At 43.6% G+C, this 21492-nt stretch overlaps 1 protein-coding gene across 1 annotated transcript; it reads right to left on the reverse strand.

Moving 5' to 3' along the window:
• Positions 1 to 6671: 6671 nt before the first annotated feature.
• On the reverse strand, positions 6672 to 21239 carry LOC135555121 (calcium-activated potassium channel subunit beta-2-like). Its single transcript, XM_064987481.1, has 4 exons — positions 21127 to 21239; positions 20239 to 20409; positions 18998 to 19193; positions 6672 to 6956 (listed from the first exon to the last, which is right to left on the reverse strand). Exons 1-4 carry the CDS (start codon positions 21177 to 21179, stop codon positions 6672 to 6674), a joined length of 705 nt encoding a protein of 234 aa, XP_064843553.1. The 5' UTR covers positions 21180 to 21239.
• Between the last annotated feature and the right edge of the window lie 253 nt (positions 21240 to 21492).

Raw genomic sequence — 21492 nt, forward strand, 5'->3', positions numbered from 1 at the left:
TTATTTATTTTATTTAACTGGGCAAGTCAGTTAAGAACAAATTATTTTTCACAATGGCAACCTACCCGGACGACGCTGTGCCAATTGTGAGCCGCCCTAAGGGACTACCAATCACGGCCTGATGTGATGCAGCCTAGATTCAAACCAGGGACTGCAGTGACACCTTTTGCTCCGAGATGAGGTAAGTAGATGGATAACCTCAGTTTCAGATACCTGGAGTTCCCAGGCAACATCCTAGTACTGTAAGATTCTCTCTTGTTCTCGCTTGTTGAGAAATGGCAGATTTGTTTTTGAACATTGCTTTTGAAGTCTCCTGAGAGTTGAAATGTTTCCGAAAGGGAGACTAAAAAGCCTTGATAGATGTTAGGGTATTTTCCTACTGAAGCCAATAGTGACCTCAGGAACCTGACAGAGACACAAAATGGACCACAGGTGTTTTATAACTGTCTGGGGAAATATTTATGATTTTACCCAAACTTAAAGGTGCCAACTGGTGAGAGCAACCCTTTTGTGATATTGTCAGTGCAACATAAAAAGGAAATACATCAATTGAATGCATTTTTCGGACATTAGGACTACTGTCCTAAATGCATGTGCAGGATTCACAATCAAACCACCTGCAGCATTATTTGATTATTTGATCAATAGTATAAAATGTGGCCCCCCAATGGTGGAACAAACTCCCTCACGACGCCAGGACAGCGGAGTCAATCACCACCTTCCGGAGACACCTGAAACCCCACCTCTTCAAGGAATACCTAGGATAGGATAAGTAATCCTTCTCACCACCCCCCCCCCCCCTTAATGATTTAGATGCACTATTGTAAAGTGGCTGTTCCACTGGATGTCAGAAGGTGAATTCACCAATTTGTAAGTCGCTCTGGATAAGAGCGTCTGCTAAATGACTTAAATGTAAATGTAAATATTATATATTATAATTATATATATATATATATATATCAAGGGATCTAGCTCTCGGAACTGTTATGGCTCAGAAGTAAAGCTGACTCCTGGACAGCAGAGGGTGCCAAAGGGTCACATTTAGTCTACACTGGTCACTTGACAACACAAGAGTAATCACAGTCACAGACCTGCAAACAACTAATGGTGATAGGTGTGACCTCTGGACTAGTTGACCTCCATGATGAAATCGGGGCGGTGACTGTGTCGCTGTTCGTACGTTTGCATGTACGTACATTAGTTAGTCACATGCGATATCTCAGACAGCATTAGCTCGATTTTGACAAAACTTAGGTGAATGATGCATCTTGCCATAGAGATCCGGCATTTACAAAATTACACCGATTGGCCCAAGGTGGGCGCTATAGTAATCAACTATACGTAAGTTGGCCACACACGATATCTTAACCACTGGCCCGATTTCGACAAAACTTGGGTGAATGATGAGTCTTGCCATAGAGATCTGTCATTTACAAAATTACACTGAATTGTCCAAGGGGGGCGCTGCATCTTTCATGGGGAGCTACATACATCTTTGCTGTTGCCTTTTTTGATCATGGTTAGTGATACACAGTCATACGAGACAGCACTTACTTACCAAGCTGTCACCAAGCTCTCTCTCTTGCAAGACTGATTGGATAAGTTGTGTGGAGGGCTGTGTCCTTTTTCTTTCGCTTTTTTCTTTCTTATTTCTATTTTCATGTGGAAGGTTAAACATTGTTATTGTCCCCCACAATGAAATCGGAGGGGAGCTATGGATCTGTCCATTCGTCCATTAGTCACGCCATAAATATCCTGCATTTAGCTGTGGACTCCGAAGGTAGCCTAGCAGAAAAGAGCATAGGGCCAGTAACCGAAAGGTCGCTAGTTTGAATCCATGAGCCGACTAGGTGAAAAATATGTTGATGTGCCCTTGAGCAAGGCACTTAACTCTGTAAGTTGCTCTGGATATGAGTGTCTGCTAAATGACTAAAATGTAGAATGACTCTCTGTTGGTCACCAGGGGAATGGGGCAAAGTGGGTTCTGTAAAAACATATACCCTTATTAAGAGCTGAAAACAGCAGGCACTAAGTGCTCTTTATCCAAGTGACGTGTGGGCTGTTTACATTGGTTAAGGTGAGCAGGCTGGTTCAATTGACACAATGACCACTGCTCAGTTTTTGTTCTCCATAGTTGTGAAATACCCTCCCTTGATCCCATGTCCCTTCGGCGTCCTCCTTCCACCACTGTTTTCAGATACAGTATGATAGAGAAGTAGTCATTACTCATTCATATGTTTGAATCACAGAATTGAGCCAAAAGGCCAATTTGGGGCTACTTATTGGAGATTTTATGTTACTCCATATTCATAGTGAGATGTAAGAAATGTTAAGTATAGTGCCAAATATATAAATGGCATCCTCTGACTCTCACTCTCTTCTGAGCTACTATGTAATTGACAGAGCTTTGTTAAGTACAATTTAAAGGAAATACCTTCATTTTGTAAAGTAGATATCTTCCTGTCATTTACTTTTTGATCAATAGTATAAAATGTGGTCTATGTGACTGCATTGGTTTGAATAGTGTCTCATTTCACACTATAATCCCCACAGCAGTCTGGGTGTCAGCAGCACTGGCTACCTTGTGACTAATAGTGCCTCATCTCTAATGGAATGGGGAAAGAATGAAATTACATGGCCATTGTACCATTCTCTCACTCGGTGATACGTTTCCACTTCTTGTGCGTCTGCATCAGCCAGGGCATTTATCCCCTGTCAATGACAAACACCCACACTTTCTCAAACCACCAAGCACTCGGACTGCACTTCCCTTTTTTAATCATTCCTATTAAAATCACTACATTGGAAATTGTAGACTGGAAATTGTTCAATGAAAGGAAGATTTCCGAGGACCTATTTGTGAGGGATTGCTGTCGCCAGAGCTGGGTCCAGCCACCCGTGGAAGGCACGTACAGGCCCAGTGACTGATTACTCTCCAACTACAGATTCATCACAGCCAGTCAGTATACTTTAAATAAGGTGCCCTTTGAAGACACTATTCAGGTACCATTCCCAGCAAATCCATTTGTCCGCGATGGTAAAATCAACTGGTCTGTCTGGAAATACTGTTGAGCTGAGGAGAGAGTAAATGAAGAGTTGATTTCCAAAATGCTACAGTACAGTGCTTGACAGGAGCTTAGCAGAGCTGAGTACCGGCACCTCAAATGTCCTACTGCTTTGTGTATTTGTGGTTTTTATGATAAATGATTGCTTTTGGGTACCTTCATGTGTTTGTAAAATGTTATCAGATTTTTATTAATAGATTTTAGATGTGTATGAAATTGTGTTTTTTTTGCAAAACGCTCTATATCCATTGTTTAGCTGGAATGGAATGCTCGTATCTTGTATATCTGACTGTGATACACTATGTGGTTGTCTAACCTAGCTATCTTAAGATGAATGCACTTACTATAAGTCACACTGGATAAGAGCATCTGCTAAATCACAAATGTAATAGTTTTACATACAGATCTCATATTACTGTATACAATTATTTAGTATTTTGTTTATATATTGATGTCACAAATGTGTACAGTTGTTCATTAAAAATGTAATTATTTGTTACATTTCACTGTGTAAATCCTAGCAGTACTAATTATTTTTCTGAGTAAGGCGGATATATAGCATTTTGCAAAGAAAACATGATTATTTGTCCCTCTGAAATGAAACCATCAAGTGATTTTAAACAACTACACATCTGTCATTGGACAACCCCAAACTATGATTAGATAGTAAAAAAACACCCCAATCTATTTTACAATTTCTTTAAACAAAAGCTAATGGAAATGGATATACAGCATTTTGGAATGAAACTCTTCAAATCCCAAGGACTGTGCTGTACAGTAGACTGTAGGATTAATGGAGGACAGACATGAGTTGTTCACCCACACACTCTATCAATCATAAAGTAAGGCAGTATACCAATACATTTGACTTGGTTTCACAGTTAACAGACTACTCTTATACTAAAGGCTCAGTTTTTTTGTGGATTTCTTGAGCCTTTTAACTACTTTGACCAACCCAATGATCACTACAGACAAACCAAGGATGTTCTGTCTTTGCGGAGTTTGTCTTTAAATGTATGAATGCAAGACAAAATTGCGTTTACAATTGATTTGTATTGATTGATAAGTAAGCAACAGTCAATAATGTAACAATTACAGTCAGGGATAAACTGCTGATGACCACATAAGAGTGATCAAGGAAACAATAATTAAATATTGTCAATATTTACCCAGTTTGGTCTGAATGTGTGCAATCATCATTCTGTAAATATTTGTGGTAAAACGTGCCATGACTTATTTCCATCATCGATTTGTGCTTCTTCTCAAATAAATGTGTGCACCTGGTTGCATAAAACATCGTATGTGTTTCCCTTAAGGGTTTCCCTTAAGTAATAATTTCCACTTACCTAAGGGAATTCTATAAGGGCGTTGCATAGAGCACCTCAAACATTTCCCTTAGGTAAAGGCATACTGAAGGGGGTTTACTGTAGTTTGAAGGCATGTACGCAGGAATAGTCTCTGGTTACCATGGAAATTACCTGATTCACTGTCTGAATGTGATCTCATCAAATAAATCACATTTTTTTTTGGGGGGGGGAGATCGCAAAATAGAACTTCTACATTCAACAGAGGAGAAACAAATTGATTCAGAAGATAAAACATGTTTCTTGCTGTTACTTTTTTCTCAACTTGTTACTTATTACTTTCTAGTACCTCAAGTTAATGCACTTAGTGGGTAGCTAGCGGGCTAGCCAGATAGCTTTATAGCCATGGATTGTGCACCTTCCATTGTTTAGCTATGTAGCTAGCAAGCTATACACCAAGCTGTCTGGTTGATATTTTCCTTTTGCAACCAGGGCAACTGACTTAAAGGCAAGGCATTTACTTAAGGTGTTTTATATAAAACATCTTAAGAGTTTCCTTTAAGGAATAATTTTTCCTTACCTAAGGGAATTGTTTAAGGGCGTTGCATATTTTTTTAACTTATTATTTATTATTTAACTAGGCAAGTTAGTTAAGAACTAATTCTTATTTTCAATGACGCCCTAGGAACAGTGGGTTAACTGCCTGTTCAGGGGCAGAATGACAGATTTGTATCTTGTCAGCTCGGGAATTCGAACTTGCAACCTTTCGGTTACTAGTCCAACACTCTAAGCACTAGGCTACCCTGCCGCCCGGCAGTTCCCCTCAAATATTTTATTAGTTAAAGGCATACTTAAAGGGGTTCTATGGTAGTTTGAAGGCATGTATGACAGAAAGAGTATCTTGTTACCATGGAGACAGCCTGTTTCACAGAATAAATGCTGTGAGAAAGCAAAATATAACCTCTACAATCAAGACAGGACAACCAAATGGCTTCAGAAGATAATAAACCGCATTTCTTGTAGATACTTTTCTCAACTTGTTTTTATTGCTTTATAGTACGTCAAGCCACAGTAGCTTACAGAGTAGCTATAGCTAACTAGCCAGCTAGCTTTGTATCCATGGATTGTGCACCTTCCATTGTTTAGCTAAGTAGCTAGCTGGTTGATGTTTTCCTTTTGTCACCAGAGCAGATGAAAGCAACATTCACCTCCACAAATGCTGTTTACATTGATATCCATAGTGAATGAAACACTTAAAAAGGACCTCACTGGAACCCTTAACCTTTTCACTAAATTTAAGGGGGAAATTCACCTTAATGTTTTGTGCAACTGACTTAAAGTTAAGGAAACTTTAAAGAAAAAGATGAGGGGGAAATTAACTTAAGGTGTTTTATGCAGCCACGCCCAGGCACTGAAAATGCAGTTTGCCTCAGTATATCTACCCATTTCAGAGTAGGTCCTGTAGAATTCCTGTCTGAAATGCTGAGCAATCTATCACAGTCTTAGGGCCAGAAATTAAGGCATTTTGTATTGAACAGTTGCCCTGGGAAGTTGCATTGAAGTACAATCTAATCATCCTAGTGACTAAGACCTATTGTGATATGTAATTACTGCTACACCATATTGCAAGGAAGTGTTTATCCCAAACTATTAGCTTGGAATGGAGTCTCTACAGACCCAGGGATACAGCATAGATAGTCAACACCTCGTTTAGGGGTGTCGCCCCCAGCCGCCTGTAGTTGTGTAACCCTCCACCAACACACAATAACACAAGGAGCCAAGTTTAGATCAGTATTCTGGACAATGCTTCGACATAGTTCTCTCGGTCAAACCCTCTTGGCATCACTGCCTTGCCGTCACAGTGTGAATGGATCATCAATGCTGTCTAGGGGTTCAAGGGCAGATTAGGTCCAGTATTGGCCACTTCATTCAAGCCATCACTTTGTATGATTGTGCCACTTATGGAGGTGCAGAAAAGTGATCCCAGGAAAAATCATTGTGCCCCAAAGTCATTGACTTTCACCTGCCATGACACAGCTGCCGGGAGCCCATATCAGTCCTATTGATTTCCTCAGAAGGCCCAGAGGAATCATGTGGAGCATATAAGCCCCCAGATCCCCTGTTGCTCAGCTCTCATACACAAGTCTTTAGGGCAAATGGAATATAAAGAGCTTCCTTAAGGTTCCTAGGCTGCATATGAAAACCAGGACCTTGTGCTGCTACTGTAGCCTATCCCTTGGCCCCTGTAGCCTGGCCCCTGGCCTTGTAGCCTGGCACCTGTCCCCTGTCGCTGGACTTACTCTCACCTTTTGATCCTGCCCACCTGTTCACACATGATGGACAGGTACTGGGTGAGCTTCACCATAGCGATGATGATGGTTCCACCAATGAGGGTGCAGGTTGGCCAAAAGAGTGAGTGGAACACTGCCAATCGTCCATAGATGCGTGTCAGTAGAGCACTGTCCTGCTGTTCACCTGGGTCCATGTAACACAGCACCTGCTGCTGTGTTTTCAGACACTCTGAGATGTTCACTACGACACTGTGGATCGCATTGAAGTCCTTCTGGCATTTGGGCACATAGAAGCACTAAGAGAACAAAGACATATTTATTAAGAATACAGTGGGTTAACTGCTTGTCTTGGATGAGTTGAATTGAAATGTAACCTCTAGAATTTGTCGTCAGCTGCAAGTTTTTCACCTCTCACCTCAAGTAATGTATTGAGGTGGAGTCGTCTGAAGTTAATTAGAACTCGAGGCCCTTCCGTTTCCAGTGTTTTTATGTGGGTGCATTGTGATAAACTTTATTTCTTTTTAGCAAATTAGGGTGGATTAAACCATATTGTTTTCTCATTGTTACAGGGCAATTCCACGATAACAGAGTGATGCTGAGAATCAGATCACAGTAAATAAAATGTTTTATTTTTCACTTTAAAATGTATGTCGAACAAAAAACAATGATTGCAAAGTTAAACAAACAATACCTATGCACAAGGACTATTTTTAACAATTTTCACAGACAATTTTACAAAACACATTAACATGAAGAGTTAGGCACACATCATTTCAACGTGAAAATGTGGGTAATATTTGGTTGAGACGTTGATCATTGAGATTTCAACCTTTATTCACCAACTCAAAAAGACAGCCAGAGGTTTGTTGAATTCACAATGTGTTGTCACTGCGTTCAACCACCTAAAAGCATAACCAAGTTCCAATAGAAAAACAATGTCTGATTTTGGTTTAGTTGTCATCTAAATGTGTTTTCCGCACGCTTCCAACCATTTTAAAGCACAACAAAGTTCAAATGGTAATACAATGTCAGATATTCTATTATCACTGTGCACTGTCACGCCCTGATCTGTTTCACCTGTCACCAGGTGTCGCCCAACTTCCACACTGAGTATTTATACCTGTGTTTTCTGTCTGTCTTGTCAGGACCCGGTTTCGAACCTGGGTCTCCGGAGTGAGAAACAGTCACTTAACCAACTGAGCCACGAATAGACAGCAGAACCCAGAAGATGAGGCAGACACAGCAGTACTTAAGACGGTGTATTTAATGAAGAAAAAATCCTAAAAATAAAAAATGGCAAATCCAAAAGGTGGAAGGAAAAACACAAAAAGATCTAAAAAGAAACTCACCAAAACTAAACTAAAACAAAAAAACAGAATACCACAAGAACGTTACCCGGAATCGACAAGAGCACACAGAACACTAGGGCAGGGTGCCAACATACAAACACAGAGCACAGAACTGAGGGAAACAAAGGGTTTAAATACACTCAGGGGAAACAAGACACAGGTGCAAACAATAATGGGGGTCAAGGGAAAAACACAGGGACAAAAAGCACAATGGGGACATCTACTGACAAACAACTGGAACAACCCTGGCCAAATCCTGACAGAATCCCCCCAGGAACGGCTCCTGACGTTCCTACCAGCTCTCTCAGGGTGGAGGACCCTGAACTGACGAATGAGGTCAGGGTCCAGGATGTCTCTGGCAGGAACCCAGGAGCGCTCCTCAGGACCGTAGCCTTCCCAGTCCACCAGATACTGCCAGGACCGCTGCACCCGGCGGGAATCCAGTATCCGGTGGACGGTATAAGCCGGCTGGCCTCCAATGACACGAGGCGGAGGGGGAGGTCTGTCTGCCGGGACAAGGGGAGAAAAAACAACAGGTTTTAACAAAGACACATGAAATGTGGGATTAATCTTAAGGGATCTGGGTAAGTGTAGGCGATAAGAAACTGGGTTAACTCTCCTGGCAACCTTGAAGGGACCGATGTATTTTTGGGACAGCTTGCGAGACTCCACCCGTAGAGGTAAGTCTCTTGTGGAGAGCCAGACTCTCTGGCCGGGGCGCAGGGTAGGCCCGGGACGGCGACGTCTGTTGGCTTGTTGTTGATACCTCTGTGAGGAACGCATCAGATTAAGACGGGTCTTCCTCCACATAAGCCGACAGCGTCTGACGAATCTCAAGGCTGAAGGCACACTGACTTCTGCCTCCTGGTCCGGGAACAATGGAGGAGCATAGCCAAACTGACACTCGTGGGGGACATACCAGTGGAGGAGGAGCGCAAGGTGTTGTGCGCGTATTCGGCCCAAACAAAAGGATGACCATGTGGACGGGTTGTCACGAGTCATACATCGGAGGGTGGTTTCCAGCTCTTGATTCATCCTCTCTGTTTGGCCGTTGGACTCCGGATGGTACCCTGAAGATAGACTGGCAGAAGCCCCCATGAGTTGGCAGAAGGCCTTCCAAAACCTTGAGGCGAACTGGGGACCTCTGTCAGAAACCACATCTTGAGGAATGCCGAAGACTCGGAACACATGATTAATTACCAACTCAGCCGTTTCCTTGGCAGAAGGTAACTTAGTCAGAGGGACGAACCTGGCCGCCTTTGAAAACCTGTCGATTATGACTAGGATAGTAGTATTGCCATGGGATGGAGGAAGTCCAGTAATAAAGTCCAATGAGATATGGGACCAGGGTCTGTGGGGAACAGGTAAAGGGTGAAGGAGTCCTTGAGGGCGGAGGTGAGAAGATTTGCCCTGGCAGCACACGGGGCAGGCATTGACGAAAGTGGCAACGTCTTCTCTTATGGTAGGCCACCAGAACTTACGCTGGATGAACTCCAAGGTGCGACCTACGCCCGGATGACAGGTGAGGCGAGAGGAGTGCCCCCACAGAAGGACCTGAGTCCTCACTGCCTTGGGGACAAACAACCGATTGGCAGGGCCTCCTTTAGGGTCCGGTTCGCTAGCTTGAGCACGTCTCACGGTATCCTCAACTTGCCACGAGATCGGAGCCACAATCTTAGCAGCAGGAAGGACAGGCATGTCCGTGTCATCTCGAATGGCAGGAGCGTAGACTCGGGACAGGGCATCCGGTTTGAGATTCTTCGACCCGGGCCGATAGGTGAGGATAAACTGGAATCGATTGAAGAAAAGAGACCATCTAGCTTGTCTAGAGTTCAATCGCTTCGCCTGCTGGATATACTCCAGATTTTTGTGGTCCGTAAGCACTTGAAACGGGTGAGAAGCCCCCTCGAGCCAGTGTCTCCATTCCTTCAATGCCATCTTAACCGCTAGGAGTTCACGATCCCCACATCGTAGTTCCTCTCAGTCGGGGTAAGCCGGTGTGAGAAGAAAGCGCACGGATGAAGCTTCTTGTCTTCACCCCTCTGAGACAGGACAGCTCCAACACCAACCTCTGATGCGTCTACCTCCACCACAAATGGTTCATCCGTAGTCGGTAGTATCAGGATGGGAGCAGAGAGGATGCGCTGCTTGAGTCCTTGGAAGGCCGTCTCAGCTTCTCTTCCCCAAAAAACCTTGCATTGCCACCTTTGGTTAAAGCTGAGAGAGGAGCTGCCACCAAACTGAAGTTCTTGATGAACTTGCGGTAAAAGTTAGTGAAGCCCAGGAAACGCTGAACATCCTTAACGGATTTGGGGGTGGGCCAATCCGCTACCGCCCCTACCTTCCTAGGGTCCATTTGGACTCGACCGGGTTCCACTACAAATCCCAGGAATTGTACTCGGGATGAATGGAATTCACATTTTTCCGGCTTAACGTACAGATGGCTGTCCAGGAGGCGTTTGAGTACTTGTCTGACATGCTTAGTGTGTTCTTGAAGGGAGATGTCATCCAAGTAAACGAACACAAATATGTTAAGCATATCCCTAAGCACATCGTTTATGAGCGCTTGGAACACCGCTGGGGCGTTGGTCAGGCCGAAGGGCATCACCAAGTATTCATAGTGACCAGTAGGCGTGTTGAAAGCGGTCTTCCACTCGTCACCAGGTCTGATCCGCACAAGATGGTATGCGTTCCGCAGGTCAAGCTTAGTGAAAACAACTGCTTCCTGGAGCAGCTCGAAGGCTGTGGCCATAAGGGGTAGCGGGTAACGGTTACGGACGGTTATGTCATTGAGTCCCCGGTAGTCGATGCAAGGACGTAATCCACCGTCTTTCTTGGCCACAAAGAAAAACCCTGCTCCCGCCGGGAGGTGGATGGACGCATGAGGCCTGCTTCCAGAGAGTCCTTGATGTAGGTATCCATAGCAGCTCGTTCGGGTGGAGATAGGGAAAAGATCCGACCCCTGGGGGGCAAGTGCCCGGAAACAGGTCGATGGGGCAATCGTAAGATCTATGGGGTGGTAGCATGGTGGCCCTCTGTTTGCTAAACACCAGTTTGAGGTCATGGTAACACTCGGGAACTCGGGTCAGGTCGATGGATTCTAAAGACTCGGGAGTAGAACTCGGGAATTCTGGAAAATACAAGTAGCTTGGCACGTAGGACCCCACTGCTTGATAGTGCCCACAGACCAGTCGATGTGAGGGTTATGGCTGTGAAGCCAGGGGTATCCAAGGACGAGAGGGAACTCGGAACAGGAGATCAAATGAAAGTTCATCAATTCCTGGTGTTGTGAAACTGAAAGTCTCAAGGAGGTAGTGACATGAGTGACAAGTCCAGATCCCAAAGGGCTTCCATCCAATGTAGTAACCCTCATGGGGTCACTTAGAGGTTCAGAGGGAACGCCATTCTCCTTCGCCCAGACACCATCCATGAAGTTACCTGCGGCTCCAGAGTCTACCAAGGCTTGAAGGTGAAGCTTGTGGTTGTCCCAGGAGAGGGTGACTGGAATGAGCAGACGGGAGTTGGACGGATGGGAGGAGGTTATGTTTCCCGTTACAGTTCCCCCGGTCTGTACGGGACAGAGCGTTTCCCTGGAGCCCGGGACACGTGAACGGAAATGGCCCGGTTTGCCGCAATATAGACAGCGTCGCTCCCTCATCCGGCGGTCTCTCTCAGCCTGGGAGATGCGTCCAATCTGCATGGGTTCCGGTGGAGCCAGTGATGATAAAGGTGGGAGCTCGGAGCTGGGACTGATAGGGGCTAGAGGTCTACGGTTGAGTTCTCTCTCTCTCAGACGCTGGTCAATGCGTGAGGCCAACTTGATCAGGGACTCGAGATTGTCCGGTGGTTCCCGAGTGGCCAGTTCATCTTGGATAGTGCCGGAAAGGCCTTTCAGAAAGCACACCGTGAGCGCCTCGTTGTTCCAGCCACTCGCTGCTGCTACCGTGCGGAACTGGATGGCATAGTCCGTCACGCTGCGCCAACCTTGATGGAGAGTCAGGAGCTGTTTGGCTGAGTCAGAACCACTGCTTGGGCCTTGAAACACTCGTTTGAATTCCTCAGCAAAGGCAGAGTAGCTGGCACAGCAGGAACTATGGGCATCCCACACAGCAGTAGCCCAGGCCAGGGCTTTTTCCGACAGCAGGGTGATGATATATGCGATCTTAGACCGGTCGGTGGGAAACGACGAGGGTTGCAGCTCAAAGGAGAGAGAACATTGAGTGAGAAACCCTTTACAAGCACTTGGATCACCTGAGAACCGTTGGGGAGGTGGAAGACGAGGTTCAGCCAGGGGGTTAACTGCCATGGGTACGTGAACTTGAGGTACTGGGACGGGAACTGTTGCCGGGGTAAGTCGATCAGACATTTGCTTAATGGAAGTCAGCATCTCCGACAGAAGATGAGAATGTCTTGCCATTAAGGCCTCTTGCTGAACCAGGGCGGCTTCGTGGCGTTGGACAGTCTCCTGGTGGTGGGACAGCGTGGCAAAAAGGTCCTGGGAACTGGCTGCCTCTGGGTTCATTTTTGGCTCTGTGTTTCTGTCAGGACCCGGTTTCAACCTGGGTCTCCGGAGTGAGAAACAGTCACTTAACCAACTGAGCCACGAATAGACAGCAGAACCCAGAAGATGAGGCAGACACAGCAGTACTTAAGACGGTGTATTTAATGAAGAAAAAATCCTAAAAATAAAAAATGGCAAATCCAAAAGGTGGAAGGAAAAACACAAAAAGATCTAAAAAGAAACTCACCAAAACTAAACTAAAACAAAAAAACAGAATACCACAAGAACGTTACCCGGAATCGACAAGCGCACACAGAACACTAGGGCAGGGTGCCAACATACAAACACAGAGCACAGAACTGAGGGAAACAAAGGGTTTAAATACACTCAGGGGAAACAAGACACAGGTGCAAACAATAATGGGGGTCAAGGGAAAAACACAGGGACAAAAAGCACAATGGGGACATCTACTGACAAACAACTGGAACAACCCTGGCCAAATCCTGACATGTCTGTGCCAGTTCGTCAGGTTTGATCAAGTTTTTTTCTCTCTCGTTTTTCCCCCACCTTTATTTAACCAGGTAGGCTAATTGAGAACAAGTTCTCATTTACAACTGCAACCTGGCCAAGATAAAGCAAAGCAGTGCGACACAAACAGAGTTACACATGGAATAAGCAAACATACAGTCAATAACAAAATAGAAAAAAAGTGTGTGCAAATGAGGTAAGATAAGGGAGGTAAGGCAATAAATAGGCCATATTGGCGAAATAATTACAATTTAGCAATTAAAAACTGGAGTGATAGATGTGCAGAAGATGAATGTGCAAGTAGAGATACTGGGGTGCAAAGGAGCAAAAAAAATGGACAGTATGGGGATGAGGTAGTTGGATGGGCTATTTACAGATGGGCTATGTACAGGTGCAGTGATCTGTGAGCTGCTGGTGCTTAAAATTAGTAAGGGAGATATGAGTCTCCAGCTTCAGTGATTTTTGCAATTCCTTCCAGTCATTGGCAGCAGAGAACTGGAAGGAAAGGCGGCCAAAGGAGGAATTGGCTTTGGGGGTGACCAGTAAAATATACCTGCTGGAGCACGTGCTCCAGGTGGGTGCTGCTATGGTGACCAGTGAGCTGAGATAAGGTGGGGCTTTACCTAGAAAAATACATAGATGACCTGGAGCCAGTGGGTTTGGCAACGAATATGAAGCGAGGGCCAGCCAACGAGAGCATACAGGTTGCAGTGGTGGGTAGTATATGGGGCAATGGTGACAAAACAGATGGCACTGTGATAGACTGCATCCAATTTGCTGAGTAGAGTGTTGGAGGTTATTTTGTAAATGACATCGCCGAAGTCAAGGATTGGTAAGATACCCTCGTAAAACGGACTATGTTAAGGAGCATGAGTGACGGATGCTTTGTTGCGAAATCGGAAGCCAATTCTAGATTTATTTTTGGATTGGAGATGCTTAATGTGAGTCTGGAAGGAGAGTTTACAGTCCGACTAGACACCTAGGTATTTGTAGTTGTTCACATATTCTAAGTCAGAACCATCCAGAGTAGTCTTGCTGTACAGGTGGGCAGGTGCGGTTGAAGAGCATGCATTTAGTTTTACTTGCATTTAAGAGCAGTTGGAGGCCATGGAAGGAGAGTTGTATGGCATTGAAGCTCGTCTGGAGGTTAGTTAATACAGTGTCCAAAGAAGGGCCAGAAGTGTACAGAATGGTGTTGTCGGTGTAGAGGTGGATCAGAGAATCACCAGCAGCAAGAGCGACATCATTGATGTGTAAAGGATTGAACCCTGTGGCACCCCATAGAGACTGCCAGATGGCGGTTATGATATCGTTTAGGACCTTGAGCGTGGCTGAGGTGCACCCATGACCAGCTCGGAAACCAGATTGCATAGCAGAGAAGGCACAGTGGGAATCGAAATGGTCGGTGATCTATTTGTTGACTTGGCTTTTGAAGACCTTATAAAGGCAGATAAGATAGATATACAGTTGAAGTCAAAAGTTTACATACACCTTAGCCAAATACATTTAAACTCAGTTCACAATTCCTGACATTTAATTATAGTAAAAGTCCCTGTCTTAGGTCAGTTAGGATCACCACTTTATTTTCAGAAAGTGAAACTTTCAGAAAGTAGAGTGAATGATTTTCTTCAGCTTCTATTTCATTAACCAACATTCCCAGTAGGTCAGAAGTTCACATACTAATTTAATGTATTTGGTAGCATTTCCTTGAAATTGTTTAACTTGGGTCAAACGTTTTGGGTAGACTTCCACAAGCTTCCCACAATAAGTTGGGTGAATTTTGGCCCATTCCTCCTGAGCTTGTGTAACGGAGTCAGGCTTGTAGGCCTCCTTACTTGTACACACTTTTTCAGTTCTGCCCACAAAATGTTCTATAGGATTGAGGTCAGGGCTTTGTGATGGCCACTAATACCTTGATTTTGTTGTTCTGAAGCCATTTTGCCACAACTTTGGAAGTATGCTTGGAGTCATTGTCCATTTGGAAGACCAATTTGCGACCAAGCTTTAACTTGACTGATGTCTTGAGATGTTGCTTCAATATCCACATAATTTCCCTCTTCATGATGCCATCTATTTTGTAAAGTGCACCATTCCCTCCTGCAGCAAAGCACCTCCACAACATGATGCTGCCAACCCCACAACATGATGCTGCCAACCCCACAACATGATGCTGCCACCCCTGTGCTTCATGGCTGGGATGGTGTTCTACGACTTGCAAGCCTCCCCCCTTTTTCCTCCAAACATAATGATGGTCGTTATGGCCAAACAGTAACATTTTCGTTTCATCAGAGCAGAGGACATTTCTCCAAAAAGTACGATCTTTGTCCCCATGTGCAGTTGCAAACCATAGTCTGGCTTTTTAATGGCGGTTTTGGAGCAGTGGCTTCTTCCTTGCTGAGCGACCTTTCAAATTATGTCGATATAGGACTCGTTTTACTGTGGATTTAGATACTTTTGTACCTGCTTCCTACAGAATCTTCACAAGGTCCTTTGCTGTTGTCCTAGGATTGATTTGCACTTTTCAAACCAAAGTACGTTCATCTGTAGGAGACAGAACGTGTCTCCTTCCTGAGCGGTATGATGGCTGCTTGGTCTCATGGTGTTTATACTTGCGTACTATTGTTTGTTCAGATGAACGTGGTACCTTCAGGTGTTTGGAAATTGCTCCCAAGGATGAACCAAACTTGTGGAGTTCCACAATTTTTTTTCTGAGGTCTTGGCTGATTTCTTTTGACTATTCCATGATGTTAAGCAAAGAGGCACTGAGTTTGAAGGTTAGCCTTGAAATACATCCACAGGTACACCTCCAATTGACTCAAATGATGTCAATTAGCCTTTCAGAAGCTTTTAAAGCCTTGACATAATTTTCTGGAATTTTCCAAGCTGTTTAAAGACAGTCAACTTAGTGTATGTAAACTTCTGACCCACTGAAATTGTGAAACAGTGAATTACAAGTTAAATAATCTGTCTGTAAACAATTTTTGGAAAAATGACTTGTGTCATGCACAAAGTAGATGTCCTAACCGACTTGCCAAAACTATAGTTTGTTAACAAGAAAAGGGGTTGCCAGATAGAAACACAAAACATAGAATGTTTTTGATATGGTTCTCAATCAGAGGCAGGTGTTTGTCATTGTCTCTGATTGGGAACCATATTTAGGTAGCCTGTTTTGTGTTGGGTTTTGGGGGTGGTTGTCCTCTGTCTTTGTGTCATTGCACCAGATAGGACTGTTTCGGTTTTTTCACATTTGTTTTGTATTTTGTAGTGTTCTCGTGTATGGTCTTGATTAAACATGTTGAACTCTATTTACGCTGCGTTATGGTCCTCCTCTCCTTCAACGGAAGAAAACCGTTACAGAATCACCCACCACAACAGGACCAAGCAGCGTGGTGACAGGCAGCGGCAGCAGGAGTAGCGCAAGGAAGAATGGACATGGGAGGACGAGTTGGACGGAAAAGGATCCTGGGCACAGCCAGGAGACCGGGAGCATTCAACCAGGTAAGGTTGGGCAGGTTCGGTGCTCAAGAGCTCCAGTGCGCCTGCACGGTCCGTTCCATCCAGTGCCACCTCCACGCACCAGCCATCCGGTGGCTGCCCCCCGCACCTGGCAGTCTCTCCGTCCTTTGGCTATAGAGTCTCCCGCCTGTCCAGAGCCGCCCCTCGGTCCGGAGCCGCCCCTCGGTCCGGAGCCGCCCCTCGGTCCGGAGGAGTTTGCATACTGGTCTAATGTACATTGCTCATTTTTCATGTCCCAAGCAAGTCTCTTCTTATTGGTGTCCTTTAGTAGTGGTTTCTTTGCAGCAATTTGACCATGAAGGCCTGATTGACAGTCTCCTCTGAACAGTTGATGTTGAGATGTGCCTGTTACTTGAAGCATTTATTTGGGCTGCAATCTGAGGTGCAGTTAACTGTAATGACCTTATCCTCTGCAGCAGAGGTAACTCTGGGTCTTCCTTTCCTGTGGCGGTCCTCATAAGAGCCAGTTTCATCATAGCGCTTGGTGGTTTTTGTGACTGCATTTGAAGAATTTTTCAAAGTTCTTGAAATGTTCTGGATTGACTGATCGTCATGTCTTAAAGTAATGGACTGTTTTTTTCTCTTTGCTTATTCAAGCTGTTCTTGCCATAATATGGACTTTGTATTTGACCCCTTACCTTGTCACAACACAACTAATTGGCTCAAACACATCTACAATGTAGAAAATAGTAAAGATAAAGAAAAACGCTTGAATGAGTAGGTGTCCAAACTTGTGACTGGTACTGTGTGTCTCATCTTTCCATAGAGTGGTCTTAATACTTTGTAGGCCAAACTGTTCAGACGCTACAGGCGATTGTGTGAATTTCGGGATGTATCATGGTCTGACAAACACTGCTCTAGCTCTGTCACCTTTTACCGGGAATGTGGTTGATTGAGACGCATCCCAAGCAAAACCAGATATCTTTATTTTAAACTGACGGATGAATGAGGATTTTTGTATTATGCTAATTAGATTTAGGGCGCGCGGACAATCGACTTTAGGGGGTTATAACTTTGATTTTTGTTTGAGATGGAGACGTGAATCCAACATTAATGATTAACTTGAAGATTACATTTGAAATCAACCAAAGTTCAGAAACCCTAAGCCGATATGTGTTGTCTACTGTTAGTTGAACCCTAGGTTGAATTGAAACAATAGTTGATGATGACGTGGAAACGCTACACAGTGTATTCGGAAAGTATTCAGACCGATTTCAAAAATGTCAAAAAAATTGTTTTTGCTTTGTCATTGTGGGGTATTGTGCATAGATTGTTTTTTTTCCCTCATCAATTAAATCAATTTTAGAAAAAGGCTGTAACGTAACAAAATGTGACAAAAGTCAAGGTGTCTGAATACTTTCCAAATGCACTGTATAGGCCTAAATAGTATTATTGATGATATACATGACTTATAAAGTATGGTAACATTTTATTTGCTTTGGTAAGCCTACCCTTTGGAATGACTTCGATAGCAACACGGTGAATATATTTATTTATTAAGAGATCTTTCAACAATTATTCTCATGGTAGCACATCGGTATTAGTCAGTGACAAATATCAAAGCTAAGCAGGACTGGGCATAGTTAAAACCCAGGATGGGACACCAAATGAATAGCTGTAGATAGATCAGTTCACCAGTAAGAGGTGCTCCCCAACTATAATTGTTTTTCTGATAGTGGATATAAAGTTTCAAAAGGTACAAATTCAACATATTTTATGCCAGGTTTGCCTATGTTGAAAATTGATCACAGTGATGACATAATCCTGTGCTTTAAATTTCAGCCTCAAAACAAGATTTGCTAACTTTTTTTAATCCCATTTAATTTTGTCCAAAGCGACTTTTCCACTACTTTTGCATAAGTGGGATTTGCCGCCATGCTCTACCGACTGAGCCACACAAATCAAATGTATTTTCCATGTAAATTCCACATCACAATACGCTGACAAATTATGTTGAAACAACAATGATTCAACCAATGTGCCTAGTGGGGATGCAAAGTTTGGTAACAGAATAACGGTTTGTGCTGTTGGTGCCGCCATTCTGTTACCAAACTTCGCATCTGCACTGCTCTCCAAGTAAATGTGTTTTTATACAATTTTCTGGAGAAATTGTTCAAAGTAGTCCTTGTGCATAGAGTTGTATGGTCTGTATTAACTTTGCAATCATTGGTTTTTGTTAGACATTTTAAAGTAAAAAATCTGAGCCTCAGCATCACTCTTAGTGTGGAACTGCCCTACATTAAATGAATTACATGGTAAATACACATTTCATAGTTGTGCTTATATACTGTTTTGTATTGAATCATTTGATTGTACATTGCTACCACATCATTTGTTAGTAAAGATCAGTAAAACCAGGTGTATATTACCGTAGCTGAAGCAAGATAATGAAATATAGGATTACCGTTTGACATGTTATGTTTTGGCATGTCCTCTGTCTCACCTCTGGGTTGGCGTCCTGTGCCTCCTCATTGTGGGAGAGTCGTACAACCTTTCCGGATGTGTTGAGACTGACAAACACCTGTAGGCACGGGTACTTGGAGCTTTTCCAGCACTCGGAGCCGCAGCTGTAGGTACAGTTAATCTCCGCCACGATGGTGGAGTTGAGCACAGTGCAGCCGGATTCCTCCGTCCACACACTACATGGCATGGGGGTGGGGAGGGTAGGGAGCAACATTAAAGAGTTACTGACCTGTGTATAGCTCTACCCCGGTGCCCTCTGACATACTGCTGTCTGGATGCCACACGAGTAAGTTCAACATCAACTGTATCCAACGACACAACACCCATGACTAACAATGAATTAAATGAAAAAGGGAGAAGTTGTAGGAATTTTCAGGATACTGCATGATATGAAGCAGACAATCAGTTGAGTAGTAGAAATGGGAGAAAAGATTGACAACACTAGCAAATAGCAGATTATGGTGATTATCTCCAGCTGAATTCCGAAGTCTGTCCACTTTACCGGTATATCTTAACCTCTTGAATAACTTGAATAGCCCTTGAATATGCTTTATAGTCTACATACTGATATTTGGAAAATAACCTTAGACCTAGGGAAAAGTAATATTCTGAATAACTTGCTTTTCAATTTCTCTGCAAGGATAAATGTTGCACTACTTTTTCACCTAATCCAAATAGAAAAGGAACGACTTGAGGTGAAATTAAATAAAAAATTGCAGCACACTGTGGTTTGGAATGACGTTGGTGCCTTGCAGTGTAATTGGTGCTGTATTGTGATAGGCTATTGTGTACTGAGTTTGTCCCCTGTGTCCCCTGCTTTCATGCTGTAACAATTACATTGAGCTCATAACGCAAATGCTACTCATAAGCCTCAGCTGGCATCTTAAATGCCTCTGACTGCAATTTATGTCCACAACTAAAGTATAGAGGGACCACACCATTTGGAATGCACAGTTTTAGCTACTTAGTGGTAGCTCCCGGGAGAGGCTAATATAGGGGGATTGTATAGTTTGCCATGCACTTTAAAGACATCTTGGCTAACTGGTGCGTTTCAGTGACAGTTCAGACAGCATTTGAGCGATTATCCTGAAATAGCCAAAGTAATATACACATGTTGACATGATGAAGATCTAACAGCAGCTTTTTCTTTGACATGCATGTGGCTACATGAAGAAAGACTTCAGGACATTGTGATTGACCTGGTGAGTGAGAGCAAATTACCTGTCTGAGTAGGAGCGCACCATGGTAATGCCAAGCACAAAGTACATCATCACAGAGAAGAGGATCATGCTGAGTCCCAGGAGAATAGCTCTGTCCTCCCCAGCCTTCAGCGCTGTCACTGTCTTCCTCTTGTCTAGCACGTCATACTCCCGGACCTTCTGATAAATAGTCCTGATTCATACATTACCAACACACACACACACACACACACACACACACTTAACAGGGTTGCATCATGAGGTCATCTGACTTGACCAAATAGCATTAGTCAAATCAATACAATTAATAGCCTTTTAAGGGACCATATGAATTTAATTCTCTTCTCTTGGGCATGGACATGCAAAGCTTTAAATAAATAATTTTTTACATTTTGCACACTTGATCGTGTGATTTACTTTCCTTCACGAATAATGCGAAAACATCATAGCTAATATTACTGTTGACTTGTAGACATGTAGATGAATTTTTTTTTTTGCAGGGGTGGAGTTCAGGGGTGGAGTTTTTCCAAATACAAACTGACAGATTTTCCCTTTTATTCACAATTATTACAGCTTAAAGCTGGGTGCACAAATTTGATTCTCATTGATGTAAAAAAGATGAAAAGCTTTGACAAACCAACAAAAAAAGAATCAGACATTGTAGAATGAAACACATCCCAATCTTAGTAAAGCTCGTTACAGATGTAAGTATAATGAAATTAACTAGATTTCTGATTTAAAAAAAAACATAAAACTCAGTCAGATTTACCAAGCATTTGTTACGGTGACAAATTTCATGTCTTAAGTTTGTCTGTTCCTTTTCAAAAACAAAATGACAAACTTTTCAGAAGTGCATCATAGATCTGCCCCATGATTCTTTGTGCTGTGTAAAGTATAAAGGGTACCATACCTTCTCTCACTTCCTGATCCCTGAGCTCCTTTGCTTCCTGCCCATAGGAACATCCTCTCTGAGGACTCTCTGTGCCCACCACCACTCACAGAGGGCGTCACACAGGGCTGCTGAGACCACCTGCCAAGGACAGACACGTACACTCAGTGACCCATGTGCCCCTGTCTCCAACACACCTATCCTGGAAGTGCCACCCCTCAGAGCCTGGTCAGGATACCCCACAGCCAGGTGAGAAGAGTTCTCACTGAAGGACTTAATCAACCCTATTCATCTTCTGCAGAAAGAAAAAGCAGAAAAAAATACGTATTCCACAGAGTTTAGAGCCACTCGCCATCCACTAGGATAGTCACCAAGGCGAATCATCTT

The sequence above is a fragment of the Oncorhynchus masou genome, chromosome 15 (assembly GCF_036934945.1).
Source record: "Oncorhynchus masou masou isolate Uvic2021 chromosome 15, UVic_Omas_1.1, whole genome shotgun sequence".
Classification (NCBI taxonomy): Eukaryota; Metazoa; Chordata; class Actinopteri; order Salmoniformes; family Salmonidae; genus Oncorhynchus; species Oncorhynchus masou.

Bases quoted from the DNA above. Each gene is read 5' to 3' on its own strand.
- LOC135555121 (XM_064987481.1), bottom strand. From the start codon at position 21,179: ATGTTCCTATGGGCAGGAAGCAAAGGAGCTCAGGGATCAGGAAGTGAG. The intron at 20,410-21,126 runs GTATGGTACCCT...TGTATGAATCAG, and splicing joins GGATCAGGAAGTGAGAGAAG to GACTATTTATCAGAAGGTCC. The intron at 19,194-20,238 runs GTAATTTGCTCT...CATGCCATGTAG, and splicing joins GTGCGCTCCTACTCAGACAG to TGTGTGGACGGAGGAATCCG.